Here is a 16,213-nt window from a genome sequence, read left to right as displayed (position 1 = left end):
AGTTATCCATCTTAATAAAGTCGCAATATGTTTGAAATTTGCATTATATTTTGTAATTTGATAATAACATGTAAATTGTGGGTAAACGTGAAATTGGTGGTCGACATCGAGTCTTCTTACAAATATTGGCTATTTTGTTCGAATAATAATCACTCTTGATATTTGGGTGCTTCGATCTATAATGAGTTAATCACCAAGCTTTAGTGTTTCTATGATTGAAAGTTGGAACATGATTCACCCTCTATTTCAATTCCTTATAGTGTTCATAATATATCTTCCATGGGTTATATGCATAAATATTTTCCCCGTTCTTTTAATATTCCTACAGAGAACATCCCCCTTCAATCATGTTTATGGCTGAAATTGATAGCATTGGATCTGATGGAATGGAATCTGGGAGTGGCAATGGCCACAGTGAAGTGTAGCGCACCATGCTTGAGCTTTTCAATCAGCTGGATGGATTGACATGGTCTGTATACATCCAAGAACAAACCGTAAAGAAAACAGTGTGGATTTGAGTCTATATCCAACAACCAAGAGGGAAAGGTGATAATCGTTTATTGATGCATGGAATTGTAGGCTTAATGGAGAACAATATGTTTTGTTCTTATTGCAGATATGGCCAATTCAGTCTTTGATTGGACACACAAGAAGAATATGGATCATATGGATTCAATATCTCAATTAGAAAAATGGACATTTCTACTTGGAAGATCTAACTGTTGCAGTAGAAGTTGATTTATCCAATGCAATATCCTTGAAGCAACATACAATATGTAGTTCCTGTAACCCCACACATACTTCTTTTAATCTTAGAAAGAACACATAAATTATGTTTATTATTTGTTGTCTTCATTCTTTTTTTTTCTATTTATTTATTTTTTCACTTCATCGCTCTAGATTTTTTTTAAGTCGATGTTTTCAATTACACAGTAGTTTTGAGATAAGCAAAACAGGAAAACATATCATAACACGAGAAGAAGTTTAGAAAGCCGAGAACTCAATTTGTAGAAGTTGGCAAACCGATCAAGTTCATTATTCTAAAGACAAGATTGATCAGCTATGCCAGATATCCATTTGCCAAAATTTATGTCTGTAAACAACTATTGTTGTATGCCATAATTTCCTAAATGTAAAAATGATTGGTTATTATTCACAACCTCAGTTTTGAGTCGTGTTTTAGCATAAAATCTCATGTCTGATATCCTTCTTTTCTTGGGTTTTTCTCCTCCTTTCCTTCAATCTATTATCTTCTTTATATATATATATATATATATATATATATATATATATATATATATATATATATATATATAGGGCAGCAATACTCGCAAAGTGTGGGGACAAGCCGGCCTATTGGCTTTCTATATTGATGTAGTTTGTATTTATGTTGAAAAAAAAATAGATGTTGATCATCTTTAGATATATATTATAGCTATACCCTCTTGCCTCTATTTTTCAAGGCTTCATAGAGTTTCCAACTTTTTGTAAACACTAATACTAATTACGAAAAAATAGAAATTCCAAATCTTTAGATATATATTATAGTTATACCCTCACCAATCTATTTTTTGGAGCACTCTGAAATATATTATAGCTATACCCTCTTGGCTCTATTTTTCAAGGCTTCATAGAGTCTCCAACTTTTTGTAAACAATAATACTAATTACGAAAAAATAGAAATTCCAAATCCTTAGATATATATTATAGTTATACCCTCACCAATTTATTTTTTGGAGCACTCACACAGACTTTAGATTTTTCTAAATCCCATCTAGAGTTTCACAGAGTCTCCAACTTTACCTAAACAATATAGTTAATTACGAAAAAAAAATAAAGATAAAAATAACTAAATTGCAAAAAAATAATATTTTCAACCAAAAACGATTTTCTTAAAACCCTTATGCCACAAAGAATAGCTTCCATACTAATCTCAGATGAAGTTTAACATAACAAAATTTCTTTCTAGAAAATGATAATGAAACTATGAAAGAACAAAAGAAAAAATGAATTGAGTTGCTTGAACATTTAATTTATGCATTTGTTAACCACACATGTGATTGGGAAAAAAGGAAAAAAAGTAAACTAATCATAAAATAAAATAGTGTACACCCAAAACAAATAAAATTGTATTGTATGCACTATATATATAGGCCTAACAAATAAAGTTGGATCAATTTGAGGTGTCATTCACTGTGGGATTTAGACATTTAGTCATAGTTAAGGATTTTGAAAAACCACATGTCACAATAATTACAACATATTCTAATTAAATTTATGAATTTTATAATTCCCAATTTTAACAGAGTAACGAGATTCAGTTAAAATGGACGTTGGCTTAAATAGATTATATAACTATTGATTTAGTTAAAATGGACGTTGGGATTAAATAAATTATATACCAAACCAAACCAAAACAAATTACATGTGGAAAATTAAATTATACAAAAAATAACATCACAAAATATATAATAGCAAATTTAAAAAAAAAATAATAACAAATATTTTAAAAAATATATAATACTGCATGAAACTAACGTCAAAGAACAATTAATGAGAAACATAAAACTAGATACAAATGCATCGAACTAATATCAAATAATATTTAACGGGAAATCAGAAATTGGATGCACATGCAAGCATTAAACTAATCTTAAAAATTAATTAATGGACAATCAGATTATTGATACAACTACATTAAACTAACCTCAAAGAATAATTAACGGAAAATCAAAACTTGGATGCAAATACATTGAACTAACACCAAAAAATAATTATCGGAAAATCGGAAACTGGATGCAAATACATTGAACTAACCCTCAGAGATTAAATTAACGGAAAATCGGAAACTGGATGCAACTGTATTGAACTAACCTAAAAGAAATAACTATAAATTGGAAACAGGATGCAAATGCGTGAAACTAATATTTAAAAATAATTAACGGGAAACCGGAAACTGGATTTAACTACATTAAACTAATTTCAAAAAATAAATTGGATGCAAATACATTGAACTAACCTCAAGAAATAATTAATGGAAAATCGGAAACTGGATGCAAATTTATTGAACTAATCTCAAACAATAATTAACGGGAAATCAGAAACTAGATGCATATATAACCTCATCGAATACTAAATAAGAAATCAGAAACTAGATGCAAATGTATTAAACTAATCTCAAAAAATGATTAACTAGAAATCGGAAACTAGATGCAAATGCATTGAACTGAGCTTGAAGAATAATTAACAGGAAATTGGAAATTGGATGCAAATGCATTAAACTAACTGCAAATAATAATTAACAATAAATCGAAAACTGGATGCAACTGCATTGAACTAACCTCAAAAAATAAATAACAGAAAATATGAAATTGGATGCAAATGCATTGAACTAACCTCAAAATATAGTTGTGTTATATGTTGTGGGAATGTCTCGATAAATATAGTTTTGCATTTAAAACGGTGTTTATCTTATCTTTTTTCGTATAATTGGGAACACCTTGCTATTCAAGTAGCTTCAATATGAACTTCGTCTTATTAGACAATCTCACCAAACATCAATCAAACTTCTATTATTAAACAACAAATGAAGTTGAAGGGGTTTATCAATGGCGAGTTATTTTTTTTAATAGAGAGTACGTGGGGTTTTCATGTTATAAGAAATTTGGATGAGTGAGCAATACAATATTTGTATATAATAGTTATACATATATTTTTTTAGAATAATTAATATGACAGGACCCGTTCGTAGATAATTTTTGAAGATCCCACATAGTGAGTCAGGTATATAATTTAAAGAATAATTAATGGGAAATCAGGAACTGGATAATCTTTGATGATCTCATATAGTAAATCAAACATGATTTATTTTTATGTCATGTTTGCAAGGACACTATAGATGGATAAGTAGAAAGTTGGTATTACACACCATATTGGATAATTAAAAGGAAATCGAAAAGTGGATTCAACTACATTGAACTGAGCTTAAAGAGTAATAAACGGGAAATCGGGAACTTTATGCAAATGCAATAAACTAAGCTAAAAAAGTAATTAACTAGACATCGGAAACTAGATGCAACTGCATTAAACTAACGTCAGAAAATAATTAAATATAAATTAGAAATTGGATGCAAATCCTTGAAAAATATTTAATGGAAAATCGGAAACGGTATGCAAAAATGCTACAAATAAACCTCAAATAATAATTAACTTTGAATCAGAAACTGGATGCAAATAATACATTGAACTAACCTCAAAATATAATTAACAGGAAATCAAAAACAAAATGCAACTGCATTGAACTAACCTCATAGAATAATTGATAGGAAATCAGAAACTGGATGCAAATGCATTGAAATATAAATAATTTCAAAGAATAGTTAACGGGAAATCAGAAATCGGGATAAAATTGCATCGAACTAACTTCAAAGCATAAATAATCAGAAATCATAAACTAGATGCAGATGTATTGAACTAACCTCAAAGAGTTATTAATGAGAAATCAGAAACTGGATGCAAATGCAATAAACTAATCTAAAGATTAATTAACGAATATAGAAACATCAAAAAATATATGCAAATGCACTGAACTAATTTCAATGAATAATTAACAGGAAATCATAAATTTGATGCAACTGCATTGAACGAACCTCAAAAAATAATTAACGGGAAATCGAAAATTTGCTGCAAATGCATTAAACTAACCTCAAAAAATAATTAACGGAAAATCGAAAACTGGATGCAACTGTATTGAACTAACCTCAAAGAATAATTAACAGAAAATCGAAAACTGGATGCAATTGCATTAAACTAAAATCATATATTAACTAACAGGCTAGGAAATAAAAAATTGGATGCAATATCCTTGATGAATATATAACGGAAAATCAGAAACTGGATGCAAATGCATTGAAATAACCTCAAAGAATAGTTTAATTGAAAATCAGAAACCGGATGTAACTACATCGAACTACCCTCAAAGCATAAATAACCAGAAATTGGAAGCTAGATGCAAACTAACTTTGAAAAATAATTAACGGGAAATCAGAAACTGGATGCAGATGTATTAAACTAACCTCAAAGAGCAATTAACGGGAAATTAGAACATTGATGCAAATGCAATTAACTAATCTCAAAGAGTAATTAATGAAACATTGAAAACTATATGGAACTGCACTGAATTAACCTTAATGAATAACTAATGGGAAATCGTAAACTTGGTGCAACTGCACTGAACTAACCTCAAAGAATAATTAATGGGAAATTAGAAATTTGATACAACTATATTGAATTAACCTCAAAGAATAATTAATGAGAAATCGGAAACTAGATCCAACTACATTGAACTAGTCTCAAAGAATAATTAACGTAAAATCGGAAACTTGATGCAAATGTATTGAACTAACCTCGAAACATAGTTGTATTATATATAGGGAGAATATAATATCTCGACAAGTATAGTTTTGCATTTTAAGTAGTGTTTATTATAATTGTGAATGACTTGCTATTTAAGTAGCTTCAATATCATTTTCGCCACATTGGACATTCTCACAAAATTTCAATCAAATTTCTATTATTAAACATAACAACAACAAAAAATCGATGGGTTTTACCAAGCTTTGGTGTTTTCTTTTGATAGAGAGTGGTGTCAGAAATTTGAATAAGTGATTAATATAATTTACATATCTCATAGCTATAAATAGTTGCTAATATTTTTTAGAATAATTTTAATATAACGAACGGGTTCGAAAGCTAGTTAACTATAGATGTAGCAAGCCCGGCCGGGCTTAAAAGCTAGTTATTGGCAGACACCGATGTAGGGCTTCGTTCTTCTCTTGTTCCTGTTTCCATACGGTCTCGATCGGCCGATCGTTCCCCTTCCTCTGGAAAAACTAGCAAATAGCATTTCCCTTTAAGTGGCATGTCAAAAACGAGAAAGAAGAGAAAACAGAAGAAAGAAAGATCGATCGAGGAAAGGAACATCCCGTAGAAAGACTTGCCCCAAGGAACGGAGGAGAACAGCCGGGCACTTCTACTAGTTTAAAAACTAGTTTTCAAGATAAAGCTTACTTACCGTACAGTCGTACACCCAGGCACTTTAACAGTTTAACCAAATTTTACCATATTGGTCAAAAGTGGAAAATCCCATTCGACAGTCAACTAGTTTTCATAGTATTACTTTTGAGGAATCTTTCTATTGTAGAAAGTGAAGATATTAAAACCCTTGAAATGGTAGCAAAGCCTTTTGTTTTGATTCATTTAGAGTATAACTTAAAGATAGGAGCAATTGTTAACAATCCTTTATCCTTCCATCTGTTTTGATATATAAAGTAACAAATCATTACATAATCGTCGTGCCTTGAGTTACAAATTTATATATATATCGTTGCTCAATACCTGACAAATGCAATTCTGAACTATAACAAAGAAGTATGAGGAGTTTGCCTCAGTATCTTCTTTCATGCTTTCTCTTGTTACTACTACTAGACTGGGTCTTTGCAGGACGTGATGGGCTCACTATTAAGCTAATCCACAGGGATTCAATAGAGTCGCCGCTCTATCCTGGTAATCTCACCATGGAACAAAGAATTGTTAGACTTAACCAGCAGTCGAAGACGCGTTTGGAACAGATGGCTTTGGTAGCAGCAATGACAAGGACAGCAGCGACACCAAACCAGACTATAGATCCTAATGGCGTTATACATGCACCGGTAATACTAGAAGGCATCTTTTACTTAGCATTGGTGGGCATTGGTACAACTAAGGTTGAGCCTTACCCATATTTTTGAGTCATACTATTTTCTTGTTGACACTGGTAGTTCAGTCACATGGACTCAGTGCGAAGGATGCAATCCCTGTTTTTATCAAAAGCCACCGTTGTTTCCTTATAGGAAATCAACAACTTTTAGTGAGTCTCTCTGTGATAGTGAGGGTCAATGTGAATTTGGTAATTGCGAAGAAGGTAAATGCACTTATACTTTGGAGTATGGGAGTGGTGCTATAACAGAGGGTGGTCTTGGTTTCGAAAAGTTCACATTCAATTCAAATGATGGGGGTGTTGAAGCTTTTGATCAGTTGAGATTTGGTTGTGGCTTCAAACAAAGCAATTTTGATTTTGAGCTCGCGGATCCAATGCAGAATGAGATAGTTGGGATTCTTGGATTAGGAAGGGGACCAACGTCATTTCCAAACCAATTACAGCTTTCTGATTTCTCATACTGTCTACAGCCATGGTATAATCAAGGTGGAGTTCAAGGAACTAGTACGTTCTTGCGTATGGGCAATGACGCACATTTCCAAGGTGAGGAAACAATACATACCACTACACTAGATCCACGTGGATCGCATTACTTTGTGAATCTGGAGGAATTTCCTTTCAAGGAGTTCGACTCCCAATTGAGGCAAGTGCTTTTGCACGTAGGCCAGATGGCAAAGGTGGGTGCTTACTCGATACTGGATCCCCGTGGACAGTGATTCAGCGAAAAGAATATGACATTGTTCGAGCTGCAATGCAAACATACTTCAGGGATTTTAATGTGGCGCAACTACCTCTGGACCAGGGATTGTTTGATTTATGTTATATAAATCCGAATCAAGAAGAAATTCCATATCCGTCCATGACGTTCCATTTTCATCAGACGGATTTTGAAATTGATGAGAACCAATTATTTGTGAACCTTGAAGACGGTTTCTGCTTAGCAGTTGGTCCCCACGATCATGATTTTTTTTCTGTTCTCATTGGAAACTATATGCAAACCAACCGAAGGTTTTTATATAATACTGAGTACAATTTATTGGCCTTCGCTAGGGAGGATTGTAAGCTAGCTTCATGATCTGATCAGTGGTTGAAAAACCCTGGATCCTTCAATCTCAAATATAGTTCCCGGCAATTATAAAAAAAACGTCTTTATAATTTTGTCAATAATTTATAACGACACTCTTTGTTTTCCAATTCATCTATTTCTACAAGATTTTGCTATCAAATTAGAATTTGAGAAAATAGGCCGGTAGTGTCCTAGCTTGTACAGTCATATGGTGGTTGCGACAATAATAGACTCTTATCAAATTTGAATGGTGGTGGCCGTGGAAGAGAAGCATATATGTGCATATATAAATTCCTATATTCCAATGAAACAAATAAACAGGTGGGGATGATAGTGAATTTTTCAAATGTTAAAATACATTTTATTGCGTCTTTATTTTGTAATTGGCTAATAAGACAATGAGTGCTAGAACACGTGTAACTGCTGTAGTTTTATTAATTTATCGTCATTCGGCTTCTTATACTCAATGTCCAGCTTAGCACAACAAGAAATGGAAATTCTTCGTGTACGTGTCGTCATGAGTGGATTGTTTTTAGACTCCACCACTTCCAACTTGTCCATGAAGATTTGTTTTTGCTGCTTGATCTACCTATTGTTCTAGCATCCTATCTCTAGCTCGAAGGCTGAGCTTGGCCCAAAGGCCAATCACATAATTACACAAGAAAGAAATATCAACCAACACTTTGTAGAATTCAAACTTGCAATCTCTTTTATAAGGAGAGGGAATGTAAGTACCTTATATTCATATCTAATGAATATATGACACGATTCCATTACATTCCATTATCAAGCGATCTCGTCCAGAACATGAATCTCAACTAGTGTTCTACACCATCAGTGACTAGCTTATAAGAAGTATACCTACTCAAGTCGCTACTTTGCAGGTCGTTCATCCTAGCTCTATTACATTAATGACAGATGACAGTTACAGTCAAAGGGCATAAGAGAAGATCAAACAAGAGGATAAAACGGAATTGATGACACACATTAAAGATATTAAAGGCATTCATAGCCAAGTCTTGAGCAGAAGACGCAGGAAGAGGAAGAGTCACGCAGAACACTATAAAAAGAAGAGACTCATCAAATATGGGGGCTCTCTCCATCTTGAGGATGCTAGGCTAGATCTACTCCACCTCCTCCATCTCTCATTCCATCTCCCAAACTGGATCTCCATGAACTGTGTTTGATGAACTGTGTTTGGGTTGATTATAGTTCTATCATAATAGAATTAGAGGTGGGAATCAACAAAGGATGGAGTAGTCTATGGATTGAATCTGATTCAGTTGCAACAATAACTGCCTTTGGATCAGATCAACTTCATTGGGAGATTAGACAGTGATGGGAAAAATTAAATATAAGAATTAAACAATTACTTTTTTGCCAGCTCTCAAATGCTTGGAGGGAAGCCAATTTCGCGGCTGACCAACCAAGCATGCATGTAGTTTAGGGACTTTAGATCAAGTTTTGAACGAAGGGAGACCCAACTGGTTAAAACGTAGGGAATCACCGGATTCGGTTTACTTTAGATTCTGCTAAGGTATGTTGGGAACCATATAATCCCAACACAATGTAACAATCTTATTATACCAATATATTGCTAACTTATGGGAAAAAAACAAGCTCTATAGAATAGATCGAGTGCAGCCACTTCTATCTTAATACACATGTAGATGGAAGGCCACAAAATGTAATAGCTTGAAGGAATGGATATCTATGACTAGAAGGTTGTTTAATGTATTCTTGTATCTCTGAGTAATATGAGTTTTCTTGTTTTCCTTTTAAAATAGAGTTCAGGGGTTTCCTTTCAAAAGACCTATATGCTGCATCATCTTTATCCTCATTCTCTATTCTTTCTCTTTAATAAGGCATAATGTTTGGATATCAGAATTGTTGTTTTTATCATAGTGAACTAAATCGGTGGTTTAAACATTACTTTAACTGTTTAACAAACTATTCCGTGTTAACAGTAGTCACTTCTTAAAGGTTGCATTACCATTAGTCTATGTATGACTTCAGTTGCCTGTCTAAGCTCAGAAAGCCGAGAAACGGGATTTTTAATTGCAAGTTCAAGCACTTTCAGTTTCTCCTCAGAGTGAATCCAAAATGGGAGAAGAGACGAATCATAAGCCAAACGTGACTTGAAATCAGAGAGCTTGATTTCAATTCTGATGGAATTAAAGGAAGAGAGATTCATCATTCATTTCCTACGACGTTTTTCCAGGTACATAGACAAAGTTTGCCCAATTTGTTTTGTCCCCATATTATGTCTAATATCAAATTGGAGAAAGTAAGGTTCTGCCATGTGTTGTTGAAGCCCATCCAACTTCATTTTCCGCTAGGCATTTAAAAGTGAAAACGTAGCTCCCCAAATACAGCATCCAGGGCATAAAGTACCTTTTGGAGAACTCATGCAACTTGGAAACACATATCGTTGAAATAACTAAGGTAATTAAGAAATTTGCATTGTGTACTTAAGTTTTGTTTGTGTGAGTTGTGAGTCAGTTCCGAAATTCAATTAGGTCTACGTGATTCTATTATTATTAGCAATTAGTTTTGTTTATTTACGAACTAAGGTGGTGAAGAAATATGCATATTACTGTACTCTGTAGCTTCGTTAGTAGTGGTTGAATAGTTCTATTAAATTGCCATTTCTGAAATCCCATTAAATATTATCCATAATCATTGCTCGGAACATTCAAATAGGATCAACATCATCCACTTAATTTTTCATTTATTGCAACTGCTTCTCTTTCTTTCCATACATTTTTACCTTATCATTTGTCTTTGAAATCACCGCCCACTCTGCTTGTGCTCTTGCAAATGGGCTAGCAAAAAAGATGAGAAAATGAGTGTTGTTGTTTATAACCGTTATTACCATGTCTTCATGGAGGGAGAGCTTGAAAGGTAAATGACTAAATACATCTTGGGTGATGCATCATTTTCTCTATGGATTATAATTAGAATAAGAAGAAATGAAAGTACCTAGATATATTAACTACTTACCGCCTTGTGGGCATGTTCAACAGTATAGTTTTGTCGGTGAAGAGAAATCCATTATCCATGGCTTTGTTTGACATTTCTTCAGTGAGTAACAAATAAAAGTTTAACAGCCAGATAGTCGAAAACTTATTTGATCTTTTTTTTTCAACTTACCCCACCTATGTATAGTCTTAGGCCCTGGAGTGCCTTCTGTCCCTTTCATATGAGAAGTCTAAGGATTCCACAATGTCTATCGTGAGAAGAATGTCAGAACACTGCTTAGAGTTGGTTGAATTTGTTGAGCTACTCACACTTATCCAATGTGTCCGGAAAATACCTACGTCCATATTGTACAAATTAGTGCAACTGGGAGTTTCTCGTTTAAGCCTAGCTTATCAAACAAAAGTGAGATAGAGTAAAATCCCCGCAGACTTTTTTCTGTGATTCACCGATTTATACTTTATACCCCTCTCCATTCTTTTCTTGTAACTATTTATACATCAAGAATAATTTGTAACTATTTAAGGCAGGAGTTCTATTTATTCTTTTGGTTTAGGTTGGTAATTGACCGTCTACCTTAGCATCTAGGTTTGGCTTATATGATTATATAGGATGTTGGTGTTGCGATTGTTAAAGTGACGAATCGTATTGAATTGAATTGTAGAAATTTTTGCTTCAACTTCGGCGATGCGGTCCAAGGAAGATGTGGTGTATTATATACATGCAATGTCTAGGAGATTGACCAAGACACATAATTGGACGGTCTGTGTTTTTTGTACTTCAATTAATTGAGTCATATTTTATTTGATTTGGATTTTTTTTATGACGCGTGTTGTTGTAATGTTCGTAGTGCAATTGAGAATTTGGGTTGATTGTGCTTACATTTTAGTGCATTTGGGATTTTGGGTTTTGATTAGAGTGAGAATACAGTTTACGATGTGATGTTAGAAAATTTTGATCTGCATAATTACTGAGAGTGCATTTTGTGGGAATCAATATTATGCTATAGCCAGAGTTGAGAAACAATTAGAAGTTGCTAGTGTTTATTACTACATAATTGATGAGGTCTATGCTATTACAAATTGAACATAAACAAACCAGTACCAATATGACTTTCTTAACACTTTTGTTATAAACTAATGGGTACAAATTTTGATTTTAAATATTGGAATTGAAGAAGATGAGATCATTGTTGTGGCCAAGTAACTGCATTGCAAGTTAAGTAATCTTTTCATCAGAACCAAAAATTGAGCAAACGAAGTTGTGCTGCCTAGCGTATGAGATGGCTACCAAGCCTCTCATAATGAGTCAATTAGAAAAATTGTATAACAGATCATGTGAGTCACGCTATCACATAATCACAAGTAGTAATAGCGAAACACAAAACATGAGTCAATTAAAGAAATTGTATGTTTGTCCAAAAATTCAAAAATAGTCCAGACAATATGATGTATACTCGAAGGCGGAAGCAATCTTCGATGATAAACACCAATGAAAGTTTATGGAAATACCCAAAAACTAGGGTTTGAATAGAAAACGAATTCTCTTAATTCAATAATAATAATCAAGTCTGAAAATCTTAAGGTTTACATCTGCTTATAAAAAGAACTAGATGCTAAAAAGAACAAATCCTAATCATAATAGAACTTGGGAAACTAAAATAGAAGCTAGTCTAATTATAATTAACTAATGATTCAAAATAGAAATAGAATAAAAGATAAACTCTAGCTGTAGCATTATGCATGTGTTGTGCACATGATAATCTATTGCGTCCTCGCATCAATCCCCCCAGCTTGAGGAGCTCGTCCTCGAGATTAAGTCCTTGTACTTTTGGTAGAAAGTAGGATCCATGAGTTAAAATGCAGCATCAGAAATCCATGAATTTTCTGAGAATGGACGGTCACACCACTTCACCAAATAACGATCATAAGTACCCTGGCGAGTCGTAGCTCCAATCTGTAGCAGTAGCAGGAACAACACTATGATCTATAGGTAGGGGAATAGGTGGAATACTATCACCAACAAAAGGAGTGAGATCCGCTACATTATGAGTGCGAGATATACGCATCTCGGGAGGGAGGTCCAATTCATAAGCATTTTCTCCATGATGGGTGACAATGGGAAATGGGCCAAATCGTCGCATCAGTAACTTGTGAGATGAAGGCCGACGTTCTTTTCTCAAACAAACCATCACCAAATCACCAACCTTGAAAGTCACCAAGCGCTCGTGTTTGTCTGCATTAGTCTTGTACATGGCATAAGATTTCTCCAAACGCTTCTTGACATCCTCATGAATAAGGTGAATCCGGGAAGCAAATTCCTCTGCAGAAGCACAAACGGGAATAGTCGATGGAATAAGAGCAAAATCAAGAACAGTAAGAGGAGTCATTCCAGTTACAATCATGAAAGGAGAAAGACCTGTAGAACGGTTGACAGAGTTATTATAAGCAAACTCTGCTTGTGTTAGAACAAACTCCCAAGATTTTGGATTATCATCAATCAAACACCTCAATAGGTCCCCCAAACTACGATTTACAACCTCAGTTTGCCCATCATGCATTGGGTGGAAAACTCAGAAAAATTGGAGCTTACTCTTAAAAAGCTTCCATAATGTTTTCCAAAAATAGCTAGTAAACTTGACATCTTGGTCGGCGATAGTCGCTGAGGTAAACCATGCAAACGAACTATCTCATGGAAGTATAAATGAGCAACCTCGCGGCAAAGATCTCAGAGAAACGAGTGCGGGGGAATGAAATGAGCCATCTTGGAGAAAACGATCCACAACCACAAAAATAGAATCCTTTCTGTGTAGAACGTGGTAAACCCAACACAAAATCCATGGAGACATCAACCCAAGGTTTGTCGGGAATCGGAAGTGGAGTATACAAACCAGCATTAGTGTGCTTACCTTTCGCTGTCTGGCACACATAACATCGCTCAATAAACCGGTTAATATCTCTACGCATAGTAGGCCAAAAGTACTTCTCCCTAATAGAGGCAATGGTCTTTATGATCCCAAAGTGACCACTCAACCCCCCAACATGCATTTCAATCATAATCTGATCACGGAGGGAAGAAATGGGAATACAAAGTCGTGAACCCCGAAATATGAAACCATCATAGAGAAAAAATTCACCAGATACACCATGATGTACTAAACAGTCGGCATGAATGACCAAAATAGGCATCCTGAGCATATAAGTCGCGTAACTCATCAAAACCAAACAAAGAGGTACGGAGAGTAACCAAGATATGCGAACGACGGCTCAAAGCATCAGCAACTCGATTATCCTTTCCAACCTGAAACTGTAAGTGGAAAGTATATTTCTGCAAGAAAGAGGTCCACTAGATATGTCGAGTACTGACATCCTTCTGAGTATTAAGATAACGAAGAGCTTCATGGTCATACTTTATGAGGAATTCACAATGAATAAGATAATGATGCCAATGTCGTACAGCTTGGACAACTGCATAGTACTCCAAGTCATATGTAGAATAATTCAATTTAGCACCAGTAAGTTTCTCACTATAGAAAGCAACCGGCTTGCCATTTTGGCTCAAAACAAAGCACCAATGCCGTGACTTTACGAGGGCATCACATGTCACCTCAAAGTTCGAAATCTGGCAAAACTAAAACAGGGGGCGTAAGTCATCTTCTTAATCAAGTCAAATGCCTCATTAGCATCAGGAGTCCATTTGAAAGTTTTCTCACTCGTCAAAGCAGTTAAAGGAGCCATAATACTGCTGAAATTATGAATGAATCGTCTATAGAAAGAAGTTAATCCATGAAAACTACGAACCTGAGTCACTGTAGAAGGAATAGGCCACTCAATAATAGCTTGGACTTTGGAATCATCAACATGAATACCATCAGCAGAAACCACGTACAAAACCCAAGAATACCACAGAGTTAACCAGGAAAGAACATTTCTTAAGTTGTAAATAAAGTTTCTCAGTACGCAAAACACCCAAAAGAATCTCAATATGCTTGATATGTTCAGACTCAGAAGAACTGTAAATCAAAACATCATCAAAGTAGACAACACAAAATTTATTCAAATAAGGCTTCAAAACCTGAGTCATAAGACGCATGAAGGTAGAAGGAGCATTAGAAAGACCAAAGGGCATGACCAACCACTCATATAAACCGTCTTTTGTTTTAAAGGCAGTTTTCCATTCATCTCCAAGGTGGATACGAATGTGATGAAATTCAGATCGCAAATCAAGCTTGGAAAACACTTTAGCACCATGCAATGAATCAAGCATATCCTCAAGGCGTGGAATGGGAAAACAATATTTCACAGTGGTTTTGTTAATAGCCTTGCTATCAACACACATCCTCCAACTCCCATCTTTCTTAGGAGTAAGTAAAGTAAAGCAAAGCACAAGGGACATACTCTCCGACAAATCCCATAGCTAATAACTTCAAGAACTTGCCTCTCAACTTCGGCATGTTCAGAAGGAGCCATGCGATAATGTGGTAAGTTAGGGAGGGGAGCTCCAGGAATAAGATCAATAGCATGTTGGATTTCTCGTAAAGGGGGCAATCCTCCATTAACAGGCTCAGTACAAACATCAAAATATGAATCTAGCATTGGTTGTAACACAGGTGGTATAGTAGTAGGGCTTGCAAGAAATGACGTAGTAAGAGTAAGAAACATACCGCAATTACGTCCGTCTGCTAGAAAACCTGGTGTCACTGGTGCACGTGGATGAGAAGGTGGGCGGAATGGAGTTAGTGGTGCCAAAACAATTTTCTCGCCACTAAAAGTGAAGGTATAAGTGTTCTCACCCCCATTATGAGTAACAATGAGATCAAACTGCCAAGGACGACCAAGTAACAAGTGGCATGCATCCATGGGTGCAACAGAACACCAAACAGTATCCTTGTATTTAGGACCAATGGAGAAAGAAACTAGACAACGACGAGTAACCTTGACTGTGGCACCATCCTGTAACCAAGAAATAGTGTAAGGTTCAGGGATGTGGGTCATCCTCGAAGTTTTCAAACTTTGTCCACCATATCTTTAGAAACAATATTATCACTTTGAACCATCATCGATGATAACATTACACAACATGCCATTCAAGTCGCGGTTGAGTATGGAAGATATTATGACTAAGCCATGATGTAGGATCATGCTTAACAACTGGAGTAACTAAAGAATGGCGAACAATCAATTGGGGACAATCGGAATCTGCATAAGTCAAAAAGCCATCAATCTCAGTGCCGTCTTCTTCCAGATGGGTGAGATTTTCTTCATCCTTTGTTAAACCCACGCGTTTGCGTTTAGAACAGTCACTACAAACATGTCCAATTTTCTTACACTCATAGCATGTGATTGGACCCACTCTGGTAATAGGAGGTTTGGATGACGAAGTAGCATGGGTAAAAGTGGCACTAGTAGGAG

At 34.9% G+C, this 16,213-nt stretch overlaps 2 protein-coding genes across 2 annotated transcripts; one reads left to right on the top strand and one right to left on the bottom strand.

Annotated features, from left to right (window-relative positions):
• Nucleotides 1-6,629: 6,629 nt before the first annotated feature.
• LOC147486065 (aspartic proteinase nepenthesin-1-like) lies at nt 6,630-7,832 on the top strand. Its single transcript, XM_086573639.1, has 3 exons — nt 6,630-6,710; nt 6,838-7,300; nt 7,381-7,832. Exons 1-3 carry the CDS (start codon nt 6,630-6,632, stop codon nt 7,830-7,832), a joined length of 996 nt encoding a protein of 331 aa, XP_086429765.1.
• Nucleotides 7,833-9,783: 1,951 nt separating this feature from the next.
• Nucleotides 9,784-15,796, bottom strand: LOC147486064 (uncharacterized). Its single transcript, XM_086573638.1, has 7 exons — nt 15,200-15,796; nt 14,706-15,158; nt 14,259-14,269; nt 14,103-14,174; nt 13,711-13,991; nt 12,737-13,220; nt 9,784-9,988 (listed from the first exon to the last, which is right to left on the bottom strand). The coding sequence occupies exons 1-7, from the start codon at nt 15,794-15,796 to the stop codon at nt 9,784-9,786; spliced, it is 2,103 nt and encodes a 700-aa protein (XP_086429764.1).
• Nucleotides 15,797-16,213: the final 417 nt, after the last annotated feature.

The sequence above is a fragment of the Coptis chinensis genome, chromosome 7 (genome assembly GCF_015680905.1).
Source record: "Coptis chinensis isolate HL-2020 chromosome 7, ASM1568090v1, whole genome shotgun sequence".
Classification (NCBI taxonomy): Eukaryota; Viridiplantae; Streptophyta; class Magnoliopsida; order Ranunculales; family Ranunculaceae; genus Coptis; species Coptis chinensis.
Note: the sequence above shows the minus strand (reverse complement) of the source record. Positions and strands in the feature narration are given on the sequence as shown.

Bases quoted from the DNA above. Each gene is read 5' to 3' on its own strand.
- LOC147486065 (XM_086573639.1), top strand. From the start codon at position 6,630: ATGGCTTTGGTAGCAGCAATGACAAGGACAGCAGCGACACCAAACCAG. The intron at 6,711-6,837 runs GTAATACTAGAA...ACATGGACTCAG, and splicing joins ATGGCGTTATACATGCACCG to TGCGAAGGATGCAATCCCTG. The intron at 7,301-7,380 runs GTGAGGAAACAA...TTTCCTTTCAAG, and splicing joins CAATGACGCACATTTCCAAG to GAGTTCGACTCCCAATTGAG.
- LOC147486064 (XM_086573638.1), bottom strand. From the start codon at position 15,796: ATGACCCACATCCCTGAACCTTACACTATTTCTTGGTTACAGGATGGT. The intron at 13,221-13,710 runs GTAAGCACACTA...ACCGTTCTACAG, and splicing joins TGTGTGCCAGACAGCGAAAG to GTCTTTCTCCTTTCATGATT. The intron at 9,989-12,736 runs GTACTTATGATC...TAATTCCATCAG, and splicing joins TGGAGCTACGACTCGCCAGG to AATTGAAATCAAGCTCTCTG.